This window comes from Myxocyprinus asiaticus, chromosome 40 (assembly GCF_019703515.2).
Source record: "Myxocyprinus asiaticus isolate MX2 ecotype Aquarium Trade chromosome 40, UBuf_Myxa_2, whole genome shotgun sequence".
Lineage (NCBI taxonomy): Eukaryota > Metazoa > Chordata > Actinopteri > Cypriniformes > Catostomidae > Myxocyprinus > Myxocyprinus asiaticus.
In genome coordinates this window covers 17,882,637-17,907,358 of record NC_059383.1, presented here as the reverse complement: position 1 = coordinate 17,907,358, position 24,722 = coordinate 17,882,637, and the positions used below count along the sequence as shown (strand labels likewise).

The following is a 24,722-nucleotide window of genomic DNA, read 5'->3' as shown; positions in this document are numbered from 1 at the left end:
GCTACAGTTAGGAGTTGAATGGATGTGGAGACACTTTTACTACCTTATAAAAGTACAAACCTGTGACAGCTGTCACCTCCACAGTCCCAACAAATGGTCATGGAAAATTCCTCTAAATTGCAGCAGAAAAGTCCTGCAGTCTCCTCGTGGGAACTTTCACTAGCACTCCGGTACCCCTGCTGTTTATGAAAGTAGGCTACCCCTGTTGTTTCCATCAAAGCCATCATCTTAATGGCACTCAAAACTTTGTTTAATGAAGACGTATGATGTTCCTGGCACTGGGTAATGTGTTACAGTAGAATCAGGAGGCTTTGCCTCCTTTTTGACCCCACTAATTTGTGCCTGCATGCCTTTTCTGCATCCCCCTTTTCAGGCAGTAAATATCCAGCAGTGTCTAACACAAGCATGCTTCAGCTAAAGCAAAGTGTGATAAAATGGGACGTAACTAAGGTAAGAAAACACGAAAAGTCTCAGAGCATGCCCAAGGCCTGAGAATACATTTGAGGTAGAGGATTTGGCTAATAAAACCCAGGTGTGTGGAGAGTGCACTGGTTATTCATGCTGCAATTGTTTCTTTTTGCTTGAGTGATTAATTTTGGATTTGGGCTGGAAACCAGGAATTTGAATCCTTGGGGGCTGGAGGAAAAACAAGGCAAAGAAGCAGGAGGGTGAAGGGTGGCAGAGATGCAGGGGCTTACAGGAGTGGGTGGAGGAGAAGTGGGCCGTCTCAGTCTGAAGCTCCTTTCTATAGCATGTACCCCAGCGTTGCACCTTTCCTCACGTTCATAATACACTTCTAAACTGCTATCACTGCATCAGCCCTGCCTCTGTGAGTTGCAGAGCTGTAAAAACATTCTGTTTATTCTGGGAGAGAGGCATCATTTGGCACAGACACAAGAGTAACAGCACATCAAGGAAGAAAAGATTTGAGAACAACTTTATCTGCTGTTGCAACTGGACTTAAGAAAGTGGCTTCAAGAGGTGAGTTTTAAACCATGCTTCTGTTTTGTATATTTGATTCCAATGCATTTGCAGTGTTTGTTTTAAAGTTAAGCACACAAGTTAAATGAACTTTGATAAAAACCTTTTAGTAATCCAAATGATATCACTGGACCATTCATGGACTGAGGAATGTATGTGTAGTTTCCAGCATGATAAGGCATGCATGATAGACGAATGAGGATGTTTTACAGATTTATCATTCCATGACATTTTTATCCCTCATTGTTGCCTTTTTAATTACTACTACAGAATGAAATACTTAAGAACAAAACAAGGAGTAACAAGAGAATTAGCCAAGGAAGAACAAAAGGTGACACTGCTTTGATGTGACAGAAAACTTTAGTTTTTATATTTGCTTGAAAGGAGTGGAGTTGCCTATGTTGTCATATCCTGCAGAGTTCAGACACTGAGCATGTTTCTGCCTCTGTAGGGCAGGCCAAATCTCCCATTCCAGAACAAACAGTAGAGCAATTCCCAAGAAATCAGTGGAAAGTCATTCAATGTTTGTTCATGCAATATCTGATTATATGCAACAACATGTTTTTGTCCATTGCTGCTACACTTGATCTATTGCCCAAGGACTACCCTGATGTCTAGAAGATCAATATCACCTTCAATTTCGCACTATACAAGACTTTATCATTTCACATGCCATGGCAAAGCATTTGTTGAAGAATTAAAGCTATTGGGGTAAATATTTTGTTTTAACCCTGCTTAAGGACCAGCTGAGATGAGTATGCATTATGCATTTACAGGACATGCTGGTAAGTGCTGGTTTGGTGCTGATGTAGCTGGTGGACCAAGTTAGCCATGCTGGTTAAGCTAGTTAAAGGGATATGTCATCCAGAAATGAAAATTCTGTCGTCATGCACTCACTCTAATTATGTGTAAAACCTGTATGACTTTCTTTCTTATGTGGAAAACAAAAAGGAAATATTAGGACAGACAGCCTCAGTCACCATTCACTTCAATTGTATGGAGAGAGAAATAAAGATGCAATGAAAGTTAATAGTGACTGAGGCTGACAGTTCCTTAAATTCAACCTATCAATGCATTTTGTGTTCCACAGAAAAAAACATCATATAGGTTTCGAACAAGAGGGTGAAAAATGTAAATAGAGAGTAAATTGTGATGACAGAATTTCATATTTTGGGTGAACTAAACCTAAGGAATATAAAGGAATATTCCAGGTTCAATACAAGTAAAGCTCACTCAGCAGCATTAGTGGCATAATGTAGAATAATTTCAATTTGTCCCTCTTGTACTTTTTGAGAAAAAAGCAAAAATCATGGTTACAGTAAGACACTTACAATGGATGTGAATGTGGCCAGTCCATAATCACTAAAATACATATAATTTCAAAAGTAGCCTAAAGCGACAATATGTAAACAATATATGTTAACATAATTATTATTGTGATAAAATCACTTATTAACCATATCTGTGTAAAGTTATATCCAATATTACAACTTCGTTATCATGACAATGCAACCCTTCAATACTGCATACAACTTTACACAGAGAAGGTTAGTGTAGCCGGTGGGCTGCAAATAACCACACAGGACACAAATCTGATGGCTGTAAAAAAGAAAAAGAAAACAGCAGTCGATGGGGCTGTATTGTATTAAAAAAAATACTGTAAAATGAAAAACTGTAGAGGCTATGTCAAATTAAAATACAAACAGGGCATTAGCCTACCCAAATGCTTCAGCATACATCACCTTAATATATGCTTATATCATTCACAGCATTGTATGCATTTAACACATGCTTAAATCACTCAAAGCATTTTATTTTTAACCAGGCTTTAAGGACATGTATAACAGTTTCAACAATATCATCATATTTTCACATATAACATGTATTACACTTATTCACTAAACTGGAAAACACTCTTGGCTATAAATCATTAAATAAGATATGATTAATTCTAAATTTACATACACAGTCCTCGCATGTGCACAAAACGTGGTCAAACTCCACACCTGCAATCCATATGTATCCCAAAGAATTCTCATACGAAGAACAAAACCGGGAGCTCTCTTGCACAGTGTATGTTCTCGCGTCTCTAACACGAGAGAGTGCCGAAAAGCAGGTGTCGCAAAACTCCGGTTCTTAAAAGGGCCATGTCCAATTTATGACTATAGAGTTAATTTACATGAAATTTCTCCACTTGGCTACATTAGTAAGCAGTTTTATTACACTAAATCATATTAATATGTATAATTTGTATGTCCTGTGGCTACACGTTTGAAAGTGTGCATTTTGCATTAATGGAAAGGCCCATTCACTACCACTGTAAGTGCCTTACTACAAATGCTTTATTTTTATTTTTGTATAAAAGATGGGAGAGTCAAAATAAATTTCTGTGGTTATCAACATTATGCCGCAAATGCTGTTGATTTGAGGTTAACTTGTATTGAATCTGGAACCTGTATTGATTCCTTTAAGAAGCCTGATGGGGATCGGCATCAAAACACAAAGTATGCTAGTCTTTTCAACGGCAGTATTCTTCATTTCCCAGTGTGTGTGTGTATACCATCCCTAGTAACACTTTTATTTATAATGACCTTTTGTTGCTTTTATATATATATTTTTTTACAAGGCCTCACCCCCACCTGTCTGTCTGCCCCCTCCATATATTCCCAGAGCAGACAACAGGAACTAAGCAGACCTCCTTGCACATCTGCTCCCACTCTTCTTGGGTGTCCTTTTGAGCGACCGGAGAGTGTGTTGCTTAACGACATCTGTACATTTGTTCATCCATCCAGCTGTGTGTGTGCTTATGTGGGTTGTCCTTCACCCTGTAACTATGAGGGCTACAAATGTGCTGCTTTGTGTGGGTCTGGTCCTTCTTCCTGCTTCAATCTGTCAGTCCCCTGCTGAACGTGACACATACACAGTAAGTAACTGTGACAATTTCTCCATGTACTATTCTTCCTCTTCCTGTAATCTTCTGTCCTCTGTCTTACTTGTACATGTAAATGCCATTCACTGTTTACCTGTTTTTCTCCTCTTCTTTCAAAACTCTTCATTCATCGTATGGTATTGTATGCTGTCAGTCATGGGTTTGGCATTAGAAGTCATGTTCCTGTCATTGAAAGTGTTTCAGTGTGACTGCTAATGATTAAAGCTAACACTCACATAATAAACTGTGTGATCTTTGCCAGGAGTGTACAGATGGCTATGAGTGGGATGCGCAGACTCAACTCTGTCGAGGTGGGTGGAAGGTCATGCGCCAGAGAAAGAGAGAGAGATGTTCAGAAAATGATACATTTCTCCTCTAATTATCTTGTGATGGTGAAATGTCACATGCACCATCCCTCCGTCTTGTCTCTGTGCCTGGCTGTCTTTCAGTGTTAATTCTAAGTCTGTCTTTCTTAGTAATTCACACCTTAAAATGTGTTGGTGCAAAGCCTAAATATAATGCCTAAGGTTTTTTTTTTCTTTTTCTTTGAGAGGCACCAGTGACAGTCCTGGCTGCCCTAGCAAGATAAGACATGACCAGAGAGAGAGATTAAAAAAAAAAAAAAAAAAGAACTGAAATGAAATGAATTAACTGTGAAAGGTGTGACTCAACTGGTCTGATCTAAAATCTAAATAGTTTTCCATAGTTGTTTAGGTTAGTGGTTCTCAGTGTTTTTGACTCCAAGGCTCCCCATTGTCCAGGACAATATGAGTAGGCCAGAGCCAAAAAAAAAGATGGAAATAATTTTATGACAGTTAATTTTGTTGTTCCAGACAGCAAGTTGCAAGAACTCAACAATTATTGAGTTACAATTGTTGTAAATATGAATTATGTTGTAGGCCATCATGATTGTTTTCTTAGCTGTTTGTAGCATTTTATTAAGTTTTTATTTTAAAATTATTTTAATTTACCTTATTTAAAAGTGATGGTTCAACCAAAAAAAGAATTTACTAACCCTTATGTTGTTTTAAACTTGTATGACTTTCTTTTACCTGTGAAATACAAAAGGAAATGTTAGGCAAAATGACAGCCTCAGTCACCATTCACTTTCATTGTATTGAAAAAAGATGGTATTAAACGGATAATTCACCCAAAAATGAAAATTCTCTCATTATTTACTCACCCTTGTGATATCCCAGGTGTGTATGACTTCTTTCTTCACAAGAACACATTTGAAGAAAATTAGAAAAATACACTATATTGCCAAAAGTATTCGCTCACCCATCCAAATAATTGAATTCAGGTGTTCCAATCACTTCCATGGCCACAGGTGTATAAAATGAAGCACCTAGGCATGCAGACTGCTTCTACAAACATTTGTGAAAGAATGGGCCGCTCTCAGGAGCTCAGTGAATTCCAGCGTGGTACTGTGATAGGATGCCACCTGTGCAACAAGTCCAGTCGTGAAATTTCCTCGCTACTAAATATTCCACAGTCAACTGTCAGTGGTATTATAACAAAGTGGAAGCAATTGGGAATGACAGCAACTCAGCCACGAAGTGGTAGGCCACGTAAAATGACAGAGCGGGGTCAGCGGATGCTGAGGCGCATAGTGCGCAGAGGTCACCAACTTTCTGCAGAGTCAATCACTACAGACCTCCAAAGTTCATGTGGCCTTCAGATTAGCTCAAGAACAGTGCGTAGAGAGCTTCATGGAATGGGTTTCCATGGCCAAGCAGCTGCATCCAAGCCATACATCACCAAGTGCAATGCAAAGTGTCGGATGCAGTGGTGTAAAGCACGCCGCCACTGGACTCTAGAGCAGTGGAGACGTGTTCTCTGGAGTGACGAATCACGCTTCTCCATCTGGCAATCTGATGGACGAGTCTGGGTTTGGCGGTTGCCAGGAGAACGGTACTTGTCTGACTGCATTGTGCCAACTGTGAAGTTTGGTGGAGGGGGGATTATTATTATATATATATATTTCAGGAGCTGGGCTTGGCCCCTTAGTTCCAGTGAAAGGAACTCTGAATGCTTCAGCATACCAAGAGATTTTGGACAATTCCATGCTCCCAACTTTGTGGGAACAGTTTGGGGATGGCCCCTTCCTGTTCCAACATGACTGAGCGAGTTTGGTGTGGAAGAACTTGACTGGCCTGCACAGAGTCCTGACCTCAACCCGATAGAGCACCTTTGGGATGAATTAGAGCGAAGACTGCGAGCCAGGCCTTCACGTCCAACATCAGTGTCTGACCTCACAAATGCGCTTCTGGAAGAATGGTCAAAAATTCCCATAAACACACTCCTAAACCTTGTGGAAAGCCTTCCCAGAAGAGTTGGAGCTGTTATAGCTGCAAAGGGTGGGCCGACGTCATATTAAACCCTATGGATTAAGAATGGGATGTCACTTAAGTTCATATGCGTCTAAAGGCAGATGAGCGAATACTTTTGGCAATATAGTGTATCTTGGCTTAGTAGGTCCTAAAATGCAAGTGGATGGTGATCCGAATTTTAAAGCTCCAAAAATCACAGTCAGCATAAATGTCATCCGTATGACCCCACCAGTTAAATTAATGTCTTCTAAAGTGATATGATCACTTTTGGTGTGAAAAGATCAATATTTAAGTACTTTTTAACTATAAATCATCGCTTCCGGTCAGCTTCACAGGAGGGTGGAGTTCAAGCGGTCTTTCATGGGGCGTATTCCGTTGCCATGATACCGAGGTAATCTCACATTATCCACTTGGTTGAGACATCCAGGATAAGCACACAAATCCACCATTGTGAGTAAAGAAACAGATAAATACAGATCTAAATCAAAACCAAGCTAATGTACAGTGTTCCTCCTCACTTGTAAACAGCGCTGCTCTTTCAGCTGTGACGCACGTGCCTCAGTTCCCCCGTGTTTCAAATGCCAATGCGATTACGTCACACGTGCATACTGCTGCTCACCAGAAGCATAATTTAGAGTTTGAAAAAGTACTTGACCCTCTACCGCACGCATTATGATAGATACATAGAAAAAAATATTTGAATCTTTTTCTTTTCTTAGAATAGCTTAACTTGAAATGCTGTATTTTAAAGTACTTTGATATGTTGCCATACGGCAACAACATACAATAGTGGAAATAACTTGGAATAAGTGTAAGTATACTTAGTTCATATTTTTCCTCAGAAATGTAATTTGTGTTGACTCAATTGGTGCATTATAAGCTTTAACACTGTACTTGCATACTACACCATAAACATACATTTCAACAACTTGGGATTTCATTCATTTCATTCTTTTTTTGCTGAACAAACCTTTATATTCTTTGAATTTCATTAAATTTTTTATGAATAAGATTGAAATTCAAACTTATACAGTTAAAAACAAATATACTGTTCATCATGTATCATAAAACACTGAATATCTGGGAACCATAAATCCAAACATTGCAGTTCATGAAAATTCAACATTATGCATTAGTAAGACTATGAACAGGAGCCCCCCATAATCCTTTATTCATTATGAAACTTCACAAAGCAGTTTTTTTCAGAGGTGAGGCACAGGTACGCCTCACATTTGGTGCACTTCACCCTAACAGTACCCTTACAACCAGGATACTTACACCTGCCCTTTTGAGATACAATGTTAGGCCAGTGGTTAGTCTGGTCCAGTCGTACTGGCTGTGGTGGCAGTGGGCAAGTAGGTCTCCGACGTTTTTTTTCCATCCAAAGCTGATTCAATGCTCTGTGAGGGCCTACCTTTGCGCTTCAACCCTCCCTTGTTTTCGATGCGAAGGCAGTGTGCAATGTCAATTTTAAAGTCAAGTAGACTGAGTTGTGCATTTTCTGTGAGCCCCACATCATTGCCGTCTCTGCGGTAAAGCAGCCAGCTTTCCACCGTGGTCAAGTCCAACATATGGAACACAATGCGGTGGTACCACTTCTTTGAGTGGATTTTGGTGCGGTACAGAGCAATGAGAGAATCCATGAGATTCCCCACCCCATGCTTTCATTGTATTTTTTAATGATGTTTGGCCTTGTCACTGTAATGACCTCTTTCCTCTTCTTGTCCCACCGCTCCACTGTTGAGGTTGGAGTGGCTGCTGCAAATGTGCTTAGGAGGATAACTGGGCGGTTAGTGCTGTACCGTCATGTGTGGTCTCTTTTTCTTCATATGTTCCACGTTTGTAGGTCTTCATAACCTTGTCCTCTGTAAAGGTGCATCCAGCAAGACGATTTTGTCTTACAGTTCCCACACTGTGGATCCTTGCTTTCTCAAGCTGCACCTGAAGATCAACACCACAAAACCAATTATCATAAAACATTTTGTGGGACATATGCATTGGCACAATCGAGGCCAACTTCAAAACAATATTCCCACAGGCACCCAGGTCTGAAAAACCATCCACTGAGGTGACTGGACCTGTGTAGAAATCAAAATTGTAGATGATGCCATTCCTATCACACAGCATGAAGATCTTGTAGCCCCAGTGCTTAGGCTTCATTGGAATGTGCTGTTTCAGCTGGCTTTTAACTCTGAATGGTACAATCTGCTCATCAACACATAGGTATTCATCCATTGGGATGTGATTAAAACTCTCCTGTAAAACTGCTATGAGTGGCCTCACTTTGAAGAGCTTGTCATAGCCAGGCTGTCCAGCCGGTACCTGTTCGTCATTGTTGGAGAAGTGTAGAAAGCGTTTGATAGCCTCCCATCTTTTCATTGACATTGTGTCAGCCACACAATCCACTCTTTACTTTGTGCCCCAAAACACTGCAGGAACTGCTCCATTTCCTCAAAGGTGACATTCAAGGGCATGGCTGGGTCACACTGGATGGCGTAGAGATTGCTCTGGAATACCATCTCTTCAATTATGTTTCTGCTCAGAAGACTCCTGAAGTATTCAATGGGCTCATTTACATGGTCAGCATGAGGGAGGTTGCCCTTCCATCCTGGAACAGCAGCTGTGCTCCTCTTTTTTTTTTCTCCATATCAGGTTCTTCGCCTTTTGGAAGGGTGGGCTCAGGGCAGCTCCAGCCTCTTCTTGATCTAATGAAACATAAGCAAACATACATAAAAACACACACACACACACACACACACACACACACACACACACACACACACACACACACACACACACACACACACACTATATATATATATATATATATATATATATATATATATATATATATATATATATATATATAAACAATATTCAAAACAATGTAGTGTTTAGGTTGACAGACAAAATACAGTACATCCAGTACATATTATAATCAATGAATAACAAGTCTCTAACTTATCCAGATGCCTCAGAATTATGTAACACTGTTTACTAGACTATAGGCTACCTGTCTTGTCTGCCTCTGAGCTTTCTGAACTATTTCCATCACTGCTTCCATCAACTGTCCAATCCACATCATCTTCATGGTCATCAAATCGTATCTCATCCTCACTTTCATCTGCAGGAAGGGCCAGTTCCGCCCTTTACTTTCCCTTGCCATAAAACATGCTTGTGCTAAATGATGTGACATTTGCGCTACCTGTATTCATATCTAATCAGAAGGAAAAGTGCCGTTTAAATGCCAGATGGTCCTTAACATACGACTAACCAACATTATATCACTAGAATTAATGCTGTTATTGTTTGAACAGCTTAACAGATTCCCTCTAGCTAGCTAAACTATTGCAGTAATGTCATTCCACTTCTGCACAGTGTTGCCGCTTGGCAACACAGACATTTGATCGATTTACCAAAAACTAATTTCATAAAAACTTTGAGTGATGAATATGTCATCATAACTTACCTGACATGATTTTAAATTTTTTTTTTTTTTCGCTGAGGTGAAATCGGCTGGTCTTTCTTTCTTACTGACGTTTTAGTCAGCTTTCAGCAACTTCAATTTAAAGACCGCAGGTTGTCAGAAATCGCGCCACAGAAAAGTACTGCATGTCATGTGACTTAACCAAAGCACATCATTGGCTAAACTAAAGTCTTCTCTTCCCCCCCCCCCCCAAAATCTAGCATGTTTTATTAAAGAGACATGTCGCTTAACAAGATATCAATTTGACAGCTGGAGTCGTATAGGTGACATTTATGCTGACTGTCTGTGATTTTTGGAGCTTCAAAAATCGGATCACCATCCACTTGAATTTTAAAGACCTACTGAGCTTAGATATTTTTCTAATTTTCTTCAGATGTGTTCTGGTGAAGAAAGAAAGTCATGCACACCTGGGATATCATTAGAGTGAGTAAATAATGAGAGAATTTAAATATTTGGGTGAACTATCCCTTTAAAGTGAATGGTGACTGAGACTAACATTCTGCCAAACATTTAGTTTTATGTTCCACAGAAGAGAGACAGTCATATGGTTTTGGAACAACATGTGGGTAAATAAATGATGACAGAATTTTCATTTCTGGGTGAACTATTCCTTTAAATAATTTAAGTCATCCTGGGCCCCTGCCCCCTAGTTGAGAACCACTGGTTTAGAGAAACAGTTTTTCACGTAAAAAAAAAAAAAAAAAAAGACAGTGTAACCTAAGTGTTACATACCAATTAAAGGAATAGTTCACCAAAAAATTGTCTCATGTTTAACTCACCCTCATGCCAGATGTATATGAATTTTTTTTCTTCTGTAGAACACAAATGAAGATTGTTACAAGAATATTTCAGATTTGTTGGTCCTCACAATGCAAGTGAATGGTGGCCAGAAATCTGAAGGTCCAAATATCAAATAAAGTCAGCATAGAAGTAAAACACACGACTCCAGTGGTTTAATCAATGTCTTCTGAAGCAATCAAATTGGTTTTGGGTGAGAATAGACCAAAATATAACTCCTTTTTCATTGTACATCTTGCCATTGCAATCAGTAGTCATGATCAAGATTTCAAGCTCGATTACACTTCCTAGTGCTTGACGCATGTGTAGAGCGCAAGATAGCACTATAGGAAGTGCAGTCGAGCTTGAAATTAAGATTGCTGTCAAGTGATGCTTCTCAATAAGAAGGCTTGCATTAAATGGACGTACAGAGCTGAGATATTCTTCTAAAAATCTTAATTTGTGTTCAGCAGAAGAAAGAAAGTCATACACATATGGGATATCATGAGGGTGAGTAAATGATGAGAGAATTTTCATGTTTGGGTGAACATCCCTTTAATTGAATGATCAAACACACAATCAATAGATAGGCACTTCTGGCCTAAATTCTCATCTATCCTCTGTTCAGACATAAACGAGTGTGAGACTATACAGGGGGCGTGTCAGGGAGAGATGAAATGCTTTAACCACTATGGTGGTTACCTGTGCCTTCCTCGCTCCGCTTCCATTATCACTGCCCCTGAGCCCTCCAGCCAATCAGAGCCCAGTCTGCCTCAGGTGGAGACTAACGAGGCCTTTAACCCATGCCCTGTTGGTTACAAAGCCCAAGGAGATTCCTGTGTGGGTGAGTTTTTAGATCCTTGACACTATGCAGATGTTTCTTTTTTTTTTTTTTTTACTGTTTCAATGTAAAAATATGCATCGTTGTAAGATGTGCCTTTAAGCTCTTCTGAACTGAAAGTAATTTGTATTGGTCAGACATTGATGAGTGTGAACTGGACCAGCATGACTGCCAGCCCAGCCAGCAGTGCATCAACACAGTGGGCACCTACACCTGTCAATGCCCTGACGGCTACAGCAAGATTGGCATAGAGTGTGTAGGTGAGAAGAGAGAAGAAATGCTCTACTTTGTCCTAAATGGCTGGATGTATCTCTAATGACCAGTTTCCCAGAGATTAATGAAACAAATTTGTCTAGGCTGGGTCAGGCTTGCTCTGTATTAGGATACTGTCTAAGTGTCCTCTCTCTCATCTGTTAGATATTGACGAGTGCAGGTACAGGTACTGTCAGCATCGCTGTGTAAATGTGCCTGGATCTTTCTCTTGTGAGTGTGAGCCTGGGTTCCAGCTGGCAGGAAACAACCGATCCTGTGTTGGTAAGGGCTTAAACCAGCAACACCAAAATATTTGTAGAAACACACTAACATCATTAGTTTATCAGTTTACAGTCGAACAGTTAACAAAATGACTTGAAAAGAAATTGTTCACCCCAAAATTAAAGCTGTCATCATTCTATCACCTTTCATTTTTTTTTTTTTTTCTTACAATGGGAAACATAAGTTGTTGTTTTGATAAATGTTCTTATTGTTCTTTCCATACAATGAAGATGAATCAAGATGGGGGCTGCTGAGCTCCAACTTAAACACATAATAAAAGTAGTCCATATGACTTGTCCACTATATTTCAAGTCTTCTGAAACCAAATGATAGCTTTGTGTGAGGAATATTGCTGTTTTAACATCAGTTAAGATATGTAATGGGACGTGCAACAACCATTGCCATTTGATATCATAGACTTCAAACCTGGAGCAATGCACCTTTATGTGCTATATTTGAATGTACACAATTCACATAAGATTTACTAGCGACAAAATTCTTTAGTGATTTCAATTCACAAAAAAAAAAAATAATAAATTCTTATGGCTTCAGAATAATACAGCTACAGTTTGTATGGACTACTTTATGACACTATTTTTATATTTCAAATGTTTTTAGTTTGAAGCAATATTTTTAAAGATGACAAGGCATGACCTTGGTATGCTTCTTTTTCACATAACAAACAAACATCACAACAACAAAGGAAGAAAAAAAAAGAGGAAAAATACATATACGTATACATCCCTCCCACCCCCCCACCCCTCCCATCGCCAACCCAAGCTGCATTCAGGAATCAGTTCCTTATGCGAGATGAGAGACTAAATGTTGCCAATTTTCTCAAAATCTTTTAGCAGGTCTTTAATAATAAATCAGATTCTCTCATGGTGGAGTGTGTCTACCATTTCTGTAAGCCACAGTTTCAGTGTTGGGGCTTCTTTCTTTTTCCAAAATAATAAAATTTGTTTTTTCGCGGTGATGAGGCCACATGCCAGAAGGCACTGTTGTGTCACGTTTAGTTTCCTTACAACCTCCGATACCCCCAGAATTATTAAAATAGGAACTGGGTCTATCTGAACCTTCAATATCTTTGACAAAAAGTGAGGATATCTGACCAATAGTCTTGTATTTTGGGACAGAGAGCATAACTGTGAAGTAAATTACCTTCCTCTGAGTTGCATTTTTCATACAAAGGAGAGACCTCTGGAAATATTTCATGTAGTTTTTCCTTAGAGTAATGCAATCTATGTAATATTTTAAATTGTATTAAACAGTGACATGCATTTATAGAACATGTGTGAATGTAACCTAGACTCTCATCCCATATGTCATCTTGTATCTGAGAACCCAATTATTTTTCCCACTCCGCTTTTATGATGTTTGTAGTTGGATGACTTATGACTTATGTGAATCGTAAAAGCGGGATACTATATGGTCTGACCCCACAAATCCTTTTAAGCTTTCATCCAGCCTGTCAGGCCTAGCATTCTCAAACTGGGGAAGAATTTCTGACTTGAAGGAATCTGAAAAATTGGTTCTTCAGCAACCTGTATCTCTGTTGAAGCTGATGAAAAGATGAAAAAGTACCATCTATATACAAGTTCCCTATATTACTTATCTCCAGTTTTTTCCACATGTTAAATGCCCCATCTAGACTGGATGGAGGAAATGAAGAACTTGCAAATATAGACAGCAAGAAGGAGATTTTTCTGAGTTTGAAATGTTTTGAAATCTTTTTCCAAATCCATATCGTGCTGTGTATTATGGGGTTGAATTTATAGCATGTTTTGCTAATTGGGGCTGGAGATAATAAAACTGCACCAACAGAGTATGGCAGGCAATCTTCACGTTCCATTTGCAGTCCGCTAGGAAGTAAAGCGGTATCATCTAACCAAAATATAATGGAACGCATGCCTGTAGCCCAATAATAATGTATACAATTTGGCAGTGCATGTCCCCCATGTGAACTGCACTTGCAGAGGTGTTCCTTCTTTATTCTATGAGATTTATAATTCCATACATTAAATGTATAATTCCATACATTTAAAAAAGGCTTTGGAGAGGAATATTGGTATATTTTGGAGAAGATAAAGCAATTGTGGAAGGAAGACCATCTTAACTGTATTTACCCTGCCCAATAATGAAATTGGTAGTGTCCTCCAAAACTGAATGTTATCTTTAAGCTTGTCTAGTTGGGGGAGAAAGTTAGCTTTGAATAAAGTGCTATTTTTTTTTTTTTTTCGTTATCATGATTCCCAGATAAGTGAATTTTTCTAATGTCATTTTAAAGAGAAGTGATTTCAGCCAATTATAATATTCCAATCTTAGCATCGCTTCGCTCTTACCCCAGTTAACCCTATATCCAGAAAAGTTGTCAAATGAATCAATTACAGTTAGAATTGCTGATTTGGTAGTCTGAGGTTGGGACATGTATAACAAGATGTCATCCGCATACAGGGAAGTCTTATTAACCGTATATTCCGTGGTGTTTCCATGTATATCAGGATGACAACGAATCACCTCTGCAAGTGGTTCCAATGCTAAAGTGAACAGTAAGGGGCTAAGTACGCACTCCTGCCTAGTACCCCTGTAAAGCCGAAATTGGGGAGACAGTGTTTTATTTGTGAGTATCCTTGCTGTTGGAGTGCTGTACAGTAGCCTGATCCATGAAATAAATTCATCGCCCATCTGAAACGTTTCCAGGACTACGTAGAGATACGGCCATTCAGCTTGGTCAAATACCTTTTCAGCGTCTAGACTCAGTACAATGAAGTCATTTGGAATTCTAGAGAAATGCATGATATTAAATAGGCGTCTGAGGTTGACAAAACCTGTTTGATCTGTATGCACAAGTATATCCATTAAGAAACTGAGTCTTCTAGCTAGTGTTTTGGCCAAGATTTTTTGGTCTGTATTTAGTAGAGAGATAGGTCTATAAGACCCTACTTCCTCTAGATCTTTCCCTTTCTTTGGGATTCAGATAATAATGGCTTCATTCAATGTTTGTGGCAATGTACCATCTTATTTTGCTTGTTTATACATTCTAAGTAGATAGGGGGCTAATAGACCACTAAATATTTTGTATAACTCATTTCCTAATCCATCTGGACCTGGACTTTTCCAATTTTTCATCAAGCCAATTGAAGTTATTATTTCTTTACGTGAAATTACAGTATTTAGGGCACTACGGTCCTGCTGACTCAGTGTCGGTAGATTACATGAGTCTAGAAATTCTTGCAAGTCTCTCGGACACCCATTTGACCGAGATGTGTATAACCCCTCATAAAATTGTCTGAATCTATCATTTATGCCTTAATGTGATGTATGGGGAACACCTGTTTCCGATTTGATTTTGTGGATAGTTCGGTCGCTTTCTATTTTGCATAGCTGTCTAGCCAATAATTTGTGTGGCTTATCTCCGAATTCAAAATATTTCTGCTTCGTAAACATAAATGCTCTGCTGAGTTTCATAGATAGTATTTGATTAAGCTTATACTTAAGTCATTTTGCTGTATTTTTCTATAGAGGGTTGTTGAATATTTGCTTATCCGCTTTTCTAATTCTAGTTGTTCAGCTTGATCCCGTCTTTTCTGGGATGACTGGAAGGAAATTATGCAACCCCTCACATAAGCTTTAAAAGTTTCCCAAAATAGTGTATGAGAAGTATCATCATTATCGTTAGTTTAGAAAAATGATGTAATTTGCGATTTCAGGTATTCACAGAACTTTAGATTATTAAGAAGTTGGGGGTCAAATCTCCAATTTCTTTGTACTTCTGTTGAGTCACATCCTTTCATTGAAAACAAGACGGTACAATGATTGGAGATGATAATGTTTTGTTTTTTGTATTATGAATAAGCGGTTGTATTTTCCCCATCCGCCAGGAAATAATCAATCCTAGAGTAGCCATTATGCACCCTAGAATAAAAGGATCCCTGTTGGATTTAGAATCCTCCACACATCACACAAATTCATATTATCCATATATGTTTTAATGAGACTACTTGCATTAGTATATGTTACCTAATGGGAAGAGGACTTATCTAAATATGGGTCTAACACCATATTAAAATCACCACTGATGATTAAATTAGTATTTGATATATCTAGTTATTAACCCTAAAACCCTCCTGAAAAACTCCCGATCGTCATAATTTGACCCGTATATATTCAGCAATGTCATTGGAGTGGAGTGCAATTCCCCCATTACCATAACATACCTCCTATCCTTATCCACTGTTGTAGATTGATGTCTGATAGGAACTCCCTTCCAAATCAGTATGGCCACACCTCTAGCCTTCACCGAAAATTTTGAATGGAATATCTGACTTATCCATCTACATTTAAGCTTATTATGGGCATCATTTTTCAGATGGGTTTCCTGTAGGAAAATCCCATCTGCTTGTAGTGCCTTTAAATGAGATAATACCTTGCCTCTTTTCACTGCTTCATTAACCCCATTCATATTCCAAGTACAGAAGACCACTTCTTCCACTCTTTTCCTTTTAGCAAGACTCTCTTGCATTAACATTCTGGAATATTGTAGTTACATTTGGCTTCCTCCCATTCTCTACTGAGTCTTTGCAGTCCTGTGTAGAACATCCCCCAACCCCCCCATCCCCCTGCCCTACCCAACTAAACACTGTCAAGAAATCATATAACAACCACATTTTTGGGGCCTGGGTAGCTCAGTGGTAAAATACGCTGGCTACCACCCCTGGAGTTCGCTAGTTCACTAGTTCGAATCCCAGGGCGTGCTGAGTGACTCCAGCCAGGTCTCCTAAGGAACCAAATTGGCCCGGTTGCTAGGGAGGGTAGAGTCACATGGGGTAACCTCCTCGTGGTCGCTATAATGTGGTTTGTTCTCGGTGGGGAGCATGGTGAATTGAGCGCGGATGCCGCGGTGGATGGCGTGAAGCCTCCACATGCACTCAACAAGCCACGTGATAAGATGCGCGGGTTGACTGCCTCAGACGCGGAGGCAACTGGGATTCGTCCTCCGCCACCCGGATTGAGGCGAATCACTATGCGACCACCAGGACTTAGAGCACATTGGGAATTGGGCATTCCAAATTGGGAGGAAAAAGGGGAAAAAATCCCCCCAAAAAACAAAAAAAACAACCACATTTTAACCTGAGCTAGCTGAATCTGTTAGGGGAAAGTCCCCATGAACACACATATACATATATACAACCTCCTAAGTACAATGTCTTAATCTCTGACTCCCTTATTCCTATAATGGTAGCTCTGTAGGTGCTGTAAGAGAGAGAAAAAAAAAATTAAGCCAGGATTCTGAAGCCAGTTTCAGAATCCAGACAGATAGTAACTGAGTAATTCTGTCAGGGATAGTAATGCAGATGTAACAAGTCCATATCAGTTTTCAACAGCGTAGGAAACAAACCGATAGCACCGAAAACGGTCCACTGCAATTAGATCTTATTGCCTTCTCTTATTAAATTCAAACCACCGGTTTTCATTATACTTCTTCCAATAACATAGTAAGATTCTAAGCATCCCTTTTAAGAAGAGTAAGGTGCAAAACAAGTATTACAACCAGACTCAATGCCCTTATTCATACATATGCATAACTGTACCTCCTTTTATTCAGGAAGATCTTAAGTTACGATCATGTCTCTTAGCAAATATCAGATAGTTGGATATTACATTAAAAATCAAGTCCAACTGCTGCCATGAAGAGGTTCCTTTCAAGGTCCAAACTGCTGTTCCGCATATCTACGAGCCTCATCTGGGTCGGTAAACACTGCTTCCATGCCAATATGTGTCACTCTCAGCTTGGCAGGATAGAGAAGCCCAAATTTCACTCCTGTTTTACTCAAATTCCTGACTGGGGTGAAGGCTGCATGCTGTTTAACCACGATCGGTGGCAGGTTTTGGAATATCTGGATCCGGTCGACTCCATATTTCAGATTCCTGTTGCCCGCGACCTTCTGAAGTATATCTTCGAGAGTATGACATTAGTGTATTCTCACGATCAGGTGTCGTGGTGGCTCTGTGGGCTCAGTCTATCACCGGAGTTTCTGCCGGACCCAGCACATTTTTAAGTAACTGTGCCACAAAGTCTCTTGTCTTTTGCCTGCTCTCCTTCCCCTCTCTCACACCAGTAATTCTCAGGTTTTGCCTCTTCGAACAGCCCTCTAAATCTAGGCATTTCTCAGACAGCTGCTCAACTTGGTTAGACAAGCATTTAACTTTGCTTTCCAACTCCATCACGGTATCTGAGGTGTATGTGGCCGATTGAGCTATTTCCATCAGTTTTTCATTCTGAGTTTCCATTTGCGCTTTTAAAGTACTGACAGCCGAGTCATTTTCTGCTTTTAATGCAGCTAATTTCCCTCTCAAAGTGACCGTCACATCAGCAATCTTCTCATCAGTTTTGTTGCATATTTTACCCAGGATAACTCGGTGTGTAAAGTTGCTATCGCAGTTAGCACCTCCTGGTTGTCTGAGGTCTGTGCACTCATATTGCGATCCTTCTCCCAACCTCCCCCCGAGGCTTCACCAAGGCCTGGCTCCTCCATTGTACCCATCTTTGCATTTCCTCTTTTTGTTGACATTTTCGGTTTGAATAACACATTTTCTAAGCCTACAAAATACTTCTGGTTCTTATACAGTTGGCTCTTATTTAGTAAAATCTGGCTTGGTTTTAAATGTCGTTTTACATTTAAAACCTGTGAGAGCTACCAGCGAACCTAATGTCCCTTATGACGCTATTTTTGTCCTTGTTGAAGCTCTGAGCAGTTCTTATCCATCTTTGTATTAAATTGAGTAGCATAAACATTCTTCAAATCCTTTCCTTTTTGTGTTTCACAAAAATCATAAGGGTTGGAAATGAGACGAGGATGAGTAAATAATGACAGAATTTTCATTTTTCTGTGAACTATCCCTTTCATGCTGTTTCTATTTAGATTGGCTTTTATTCTATCAAAGTACCTAGGTCTCTAACAATTCTGTTCTTTCTTCTCAGATGTAAATGAGTGTGAGATGGGAGCACACTGTCAGCATAGGTGTTACAATACTTATGGTTCATTCCTGTGCCGCTGTGATCAGGGCTATGACCTGGGACCGGATGGCCTCTTGTGCAATGGTTAGTGTTCAGTGCATTGCAAGTGAGTTTAGCCTAACTGCTTTTGACCAGTGGCATTAGGTGATGAAATGAGTGTGATCAATTTTCTTTCCTTCCTCCCAGATATTGATGAGTGCAGCTTTTCCAGTTACCTTTGTCAGTTTCAGTGTGTGAACGAGCCTGGAGGATTCTCCTGTATTTGTCCTAATGGCTACGAGCTACTTGGAATACGGCAATGTCAAGGTAAAACCCCTTATATTGGAACATAATGTGTATCATTTACATTGATGCTCATCTATTGCCTCCTAGACCAGGGCTCCCTTCCTATATATATATATATATATATATATATATATATATATATATATATATATATATATATATATATAAGCATCTTAATATTTTCATGTTTAAATACCCAATTTTATAGTATGAGAATAATAGTGTAATATTATAAAGATGACATGTTAGCAATGTTATATTATTAAATAAATGGCTTTTATATTGTCATTGTACATCAAATCTCCAAAAGATAGTTTTTTTTTTTTTTTTTTTTGACCATCTTATTTTTACTATTAATTTTTGGGTAACACCTTACAAAAAGGTTACAGTTGTTAACATTAACTAACAATGAATAATACTTTTACAGCATTTATTAATCTTCGTTAATGTTAATTTCAGCATATACTAATACATTTTTTAAATCAAAAGTAGCATTTGTTAAAATGAGTTAATGCACTATGAACAAACATGAATTAACAATGAACAATTGTATTTTTTATTAATTATCATTAACAAAGATTAATAAATGCTGCAAAAAAAATACTACATATTGTTAATTGTTTGTTCAAGATACCAAAAGCATTAACTAAGGTTAACAAATATTTATTTCACAATAAATGTTGTTCCAAAGTAGCTTTACTGAGAATATGGTCTTACAACCCCTAGTAAGCAAGCAATAAGTTTAAGAAATCTCTAAAAACCCATAAAAATGATAGCTGTTAGAGAGAAAAAAAAAAAATCATGATTAATCTCATGATTTCCAACCAGTCTTAAGAAAGAACAAAGAAACAGTGATAATGTCAACTTCATTAATGTCAGACTTTTTTTTTTCCACATTTTTCCACTTCAATTTTTTTTTTCTGTCCATGGACCCCCTAGATAGAACCTGGGGGTCCCCGGACCCCAGTTTGAAAACCCCTGTACCTGTCCATGACCACCGGTGAACAAAAATATTTGTTCTTAATTAACTGGAATAGTAAGAGCAAGGTTAAAGGAAAAGTTCACTCAAAAATGAAAATTCTGTTAGTATATACTCACTCTAATGTCACTTCAAACCCTTGACATTCTTTTGAAAAAAAAAAAGAAAAAAAAATCACACAGCTTTTTGGCAGATAATAAATGTGAATTAAGTTTTAAAAAGGTCAAAAACACCATAAAACCACTGTAAAAGTAGAAGATACAACTCCGTATTCAAAGTCTTCTGAAGCCAAACGACCAATTTGTATGATAAAAACAGACTGAAATTTAGGTCAGATTTAGGTAAATAATCACAGAATTTTCACTTTTGGGTGAATCATTGCTTTAATCACAAAAATAATATAAAATTTTGTATCTATTCCAAACAAAACTTTTATTTTCACATTTATAGCAGTAATACTACCCTTACACAATAATTCTCCTCAATTTCTCATTATAATACTGTATGTAGATGTAAATGAGTGTGAGACCGGCACTCAGTGTGGAGAGGGACAGGTCTGTGTGAACATCCATGGGGGACATCAGTGTGTTGACTCCAACCGCTGCCAGGACCCCTACACGCAGGTCTCAGAGAAGTGAGCAATGTTGATTATTTAAAGACAAATTCCACACACACACACTCTTTCTCTCTCTCTCTCTCTCTCTAGAATTATATATAGATTGAATTATAAAATAACATTTATAATTCAATCAGAATCACATTGTGGCACTTTGCAGTATTTAACACTTTTCTCCCCTTTTCTTTCTGTCTCGCTCCCTCTTTCTCTGTCTAGTCGTTGTGTGTGTCCTGTGGTGAAGCCAGAGTGTCGCGATTTGCCCTTCTCCGTTGTACATCGATTCATGAGCATCACCTCTGAACGTTCTGTTCCCTCCGACATCTTCCAGATCCAGGCCACCAGCATTTACCCTGGATCCTACAATACCTTTCGCATCCGCTCTGGAGACGACAGTGGAGAATTCTACATACGGGTTAGTAATTCAAGGAGCTACAGTAGGACCTGTACTCGTATATCTATTGCCTACATAGAAAACAGCTGCCTGGGAGCATTGCCAAAATGTCCACTGAGTTAACTGACTAGCCTTAAAGGGATAGTTCACAGAAAAATGAAGATTCTGTCATCATTTACTCACCCTCAGGTTGTTCCAAACTTGTTTGACTTTCTTCCAGGTTAGGTGGAATTTTAGCTATAGTCATCATTCACTTTCATTGTATGGAAAAAATAAAGTAAGTCATACTAGTCTGGAACAGCATAAGGGTGAGTAAATGAAAACAGAATTGTAATTTTTGGGTGAGCTGTCCCTTTAAAAGGACTCGCGGAGACATCAATTGCTTGACAATGGAGTTTAAGATTAATTTTGTCACACATGTTCTAAATGTAATTAATCTCATGTTTCCAGCAAATCAACAACATCAGTGCCATGTTGGTTCTTGCCCGAGCTGTGACTGGACCCAAAGAGTACATCCTCGATCTGGAGATGGTGTCTGTTAATCCTCTCATGAACTACCAGACCAGCTCGGTGTTGCGTCTCAGCGTATATGTTGGGCCTCATGCTTTCTGAGGAGTTAAATGTAGGGAAAACACTGAAAGACAGGATCATTTTTATATTTCTGCTTTTGTGGCTGCTTTTTATGTATTGAAAATTGGCAACACAGTTCCAGAATTCAGCAGCTAATGATGTGAAATCATCTCTTTTTTTGTTTGTGGCTGACTTTGGCCTTTTAATGCGGACCTATTCTGGGAAGTGCTAAAGAATCTGACCATTCTTTCCTCTTACTTTGTCACTGAGGACTCATTCTCACACATACATGTTGGTGCGGCTATCTTTATAAGGTCTCTCCATAGACATAATGATTTTTATACAGTACGAACTATAGATTCTATCCCCTAACCCTAACCCTACCCCTAAACCTAACCCTCACAAAAAACGTTCTGCATTTTTACATTTTCAAAAAAACATTGTTTAGTATGTTTTTTTTTTTTTTAAGCAATTTGAATTATGGGGACACTAGAAATGTCCTCATAAACCACATTTATAGCATAATACTCTTGTAATTACCAGTTTGTAACCTAAACATTTCCTCGTAAACCACACACACACACACACACACACACACACATATACACAAATGGTGAGATTGATCTACCTGTTACAAATATTTAAGGTTCAGAAAGATAAGTCAAGATATTACATGTGTGATATTATTTCTTCTTTTAAACATATTTATGATTGTCTAACCATGTGAAGAAATGTGATTATAATTATTCAACATATGTATCCCAAATCATTTTTATAACTAGGTTTACTTTTGTGATACTGTATAATCTCTAACAAAATCTAACAAACTACAGTAAACACAAATCCAGCTTTCCATGAATCCTAAATGCCACAAAAATCTTCAGAAAATTGTTGTCTTTTTATTCTGTTTGCATAATTAGATTGTGAAAAAAGTACAAATTAAATCAAAGATCAAACATTTCTTAAGTCTGCTCTCATATCTTTTTCATAGGGCACCTTAATCAGTGTATGTTAAGTTAACAGTCCACTTCCTCTATCTTGTTTCTGCTTCGTTCCTTTGTGTACCCTCTTTGCTGGCTTGTATTTTTCTTTCAAATGCATTCTCTATTCTTCATATTGATTTAAAACCGATTTAAAATGTCCATTGATGTTAGTAATTTGTTTGCGTATTTAGGGGGTAAGTAAATAAAATGTATCACTCAGGTGCCTCCACATGGTGACAGTGTAACACTGGTGCACACATGGTGAGATTTACCTTGTGCCTTGAGATGAGACAACTTTAAATGCTTAAAAGAATATTCTGGGTTCAAGGCAAGTTGAGCTTGATCGGCAGCATTTGACGCATAATGTTATTTACCACAAAAATACATTTAGATATGTCCTTCCTTTTCTTAAAAAAAAGCACAAATCTGGGTTACAGTGAGGCACTTATAATGGAAGTGAATGGGGCCAATCCGTAAACGTTAAAATACTCACTTTTTCAAATGTATAGCCACAAGACGTAAACAGTATGCATGTTACTGAGATTTTAGTGTGATAAATGAACAACTTCGTTGCCATGAGGACAGTATGCCTTAACCCTAAACCGCTCAAATTAGCTTTAACTCAAATAATTGAGTTTTAATAGAATAATTAATGTACAGTAAGTGCTTTTATGAAATTATAAGCTTCACATTTCTGCTTTTAAACTCTCCAAAAACTGGCCCCATTCACTTCCATTGTAAGTGCCTCACTGTAACCCAGATTTGTGCTTTTAAAGAATGAAGGGACGAGTTGAAATAACATTTTTGTGGTAATCTACATTATGCCATAAGTGCTGTCGATTGAACTTGACTTGTATCGAACCCGGAATATTCCTTTAAGGACTTATCGCTGCAGTTACAAGATACAAATGTGTCATTTGAAACCAAAATAATTGCACATTATGTTTATAGGTTACTGTACTTTAAAACTGCACTGTAAAAAGTGGTAACTTGCAATTGTTACCATAAAGAGCTATTTCTACCTAATCTAACCCTTAAAATTTGTGTTTTTGGTGTAACCTAATGCACTGTGGTTGATTCAGTGACGTTTAATAATATTTTTGACTTAAATAAAACCAGTTAATTTAGATGTTACCACATGAAGCACATTATTAGGTTAACATTTTTTCAGTGTACTGTACCTCCACTTAATCAAGTTCTAACGCTTTAATCAGATTTTTAATTCCTATGCATTCTGTATATTCTGAACCAGTTAACTGTACTTCATGACTGCTATAGACAAAAAGGAAAGAGAAAGAAAGAACAACCAAACATGTTAATGGATAAAGAGTAATAGATAGACTATAATATAAAAATCAGTACCTTTAAATGCTAATGAGTCTGTCAGTACCAGAATTGCTTGTGTTATTTGTAGCGCAGTACATTAACATAATTTTTCATCAATGGACTGGTCATCTCACACTTGTATTGGAACTATGGCAAAAGAGTAGGAAGTTCTATTTGAGTCAGTCACAATCTGATTGTGTTACTGCTATGTGTGTGAAAGGACGTGTGTGTTTTTTTTTAATTGTGCACAGCGTGGTGTATTGTAAAGTGACACGTGTGAAGTCAGCCTAGTGCAGCTCCAGCAGGGAAATGATGAGCTCATTGATGGTCAGTGTTGGCACAGAGGGCTTGTGGGTAGCACAGCAGATGGATGTAGGTGTGAGAGGGAGTAGCAAAGACTGGAACGCTTAAAGGAATATTCCATGTAAGTTAAGCTCAATCGACAGCATTTGTGGCATTATATTGGTTAACACAAAAAATTATTTTGACTCGACTTAAAAAAAAAAAAGCAAATATTGAGGTTACAGTGAGGCACTTACAATGGAAGTGAATGGGGCCAATTGTTTGGCAACAAAGTTGTAAAATTGAATATAACTTCACACAGAAAAGGGTATTAAGCTATATTAAGATTTTATCACACTAAAATCATGTTAACATGCATATTGTTTACAT

The 24,722-nt window shown here is 38.3% G+C and overlaps 1 protein-coding gene across 3 annotated transcripts; it reads left to right on the top strand.

Annotated features, from left to right (window-relative positions):
* The first annotated feature begins 119 nt into the window (after nt 1-119).
* LOC127431321 (EGF-containing fibulin-like extracellular matrix protein 2) lies at nt 120-22,948 on the top strand. 3 transcript variants are annotated; one of them, XM_051681717.1, is made up of 11 exons: nt 120-981; nt 3,652-3,904; nt 4,173-4,221; nt 11,136-11,351; nt 11,486-11,608; nt 11,766-11,882; nt 18,865-18,984; nt 19,087-19,206; nt 20,675-20,798; nt 20,997-21,192; nt 21,622-22,948. In XM_051681717.1, the coding sequence occupies exons 2-11, from the start codon at nt 3,788-3,790 to the stop codon at nt 21,781-21,783; spliced, it is 1,344 nt and encodes a 447-aa protein (XP_051537677.1). In that variant the 5' UTR covers nt 120-981; nt 3,652-3,787; the 3' UTR covers nt 21,784-22,948. The 3 variants fall into 3 exon arrangements, with proteins under 3 accessions (XP_051537677.1, XP_051537679.1, XP_051537678.1); XM_051681719.1 differs by having other exon boundaries at nt 3,608-3,904; XM_051681718.1 differs by lacking the exon at nt 120-981 and having other exon boundaries at nt 2,837-3,904.
* Nucleotides 22,949-24,722: the final 1,774 nt, after the last annotated feature.

What these genes read in the sequence shown, in the direction of transcription:
- LOC127431321 (XM_051681717.1), top strand. Translation starts at nt 3,788, where the DNA reads ATGTGGGTTGTCCTTCACCCTGTAACTATGAGGGCTACAAATGTGCTG. An exon ending in GATTGGCATAGAGTGTGTAG is followed by an intron (nt 11,609 to 11,765) that starts GTGAGAAGAGAG and finishes CTCATCTGTTAG; the next exon opens with ATATTGACGAGTGCAGGTAC. An exon ending in TACACGCAGGTCTCAGAGAA is followed by an intron (nt 20,799 to 20,996) that starts GTGAGCAATGTT and finishes TTCTCTGTCTAG; the next exon opens with TCGTTGTGTGTGTCCTGTGG.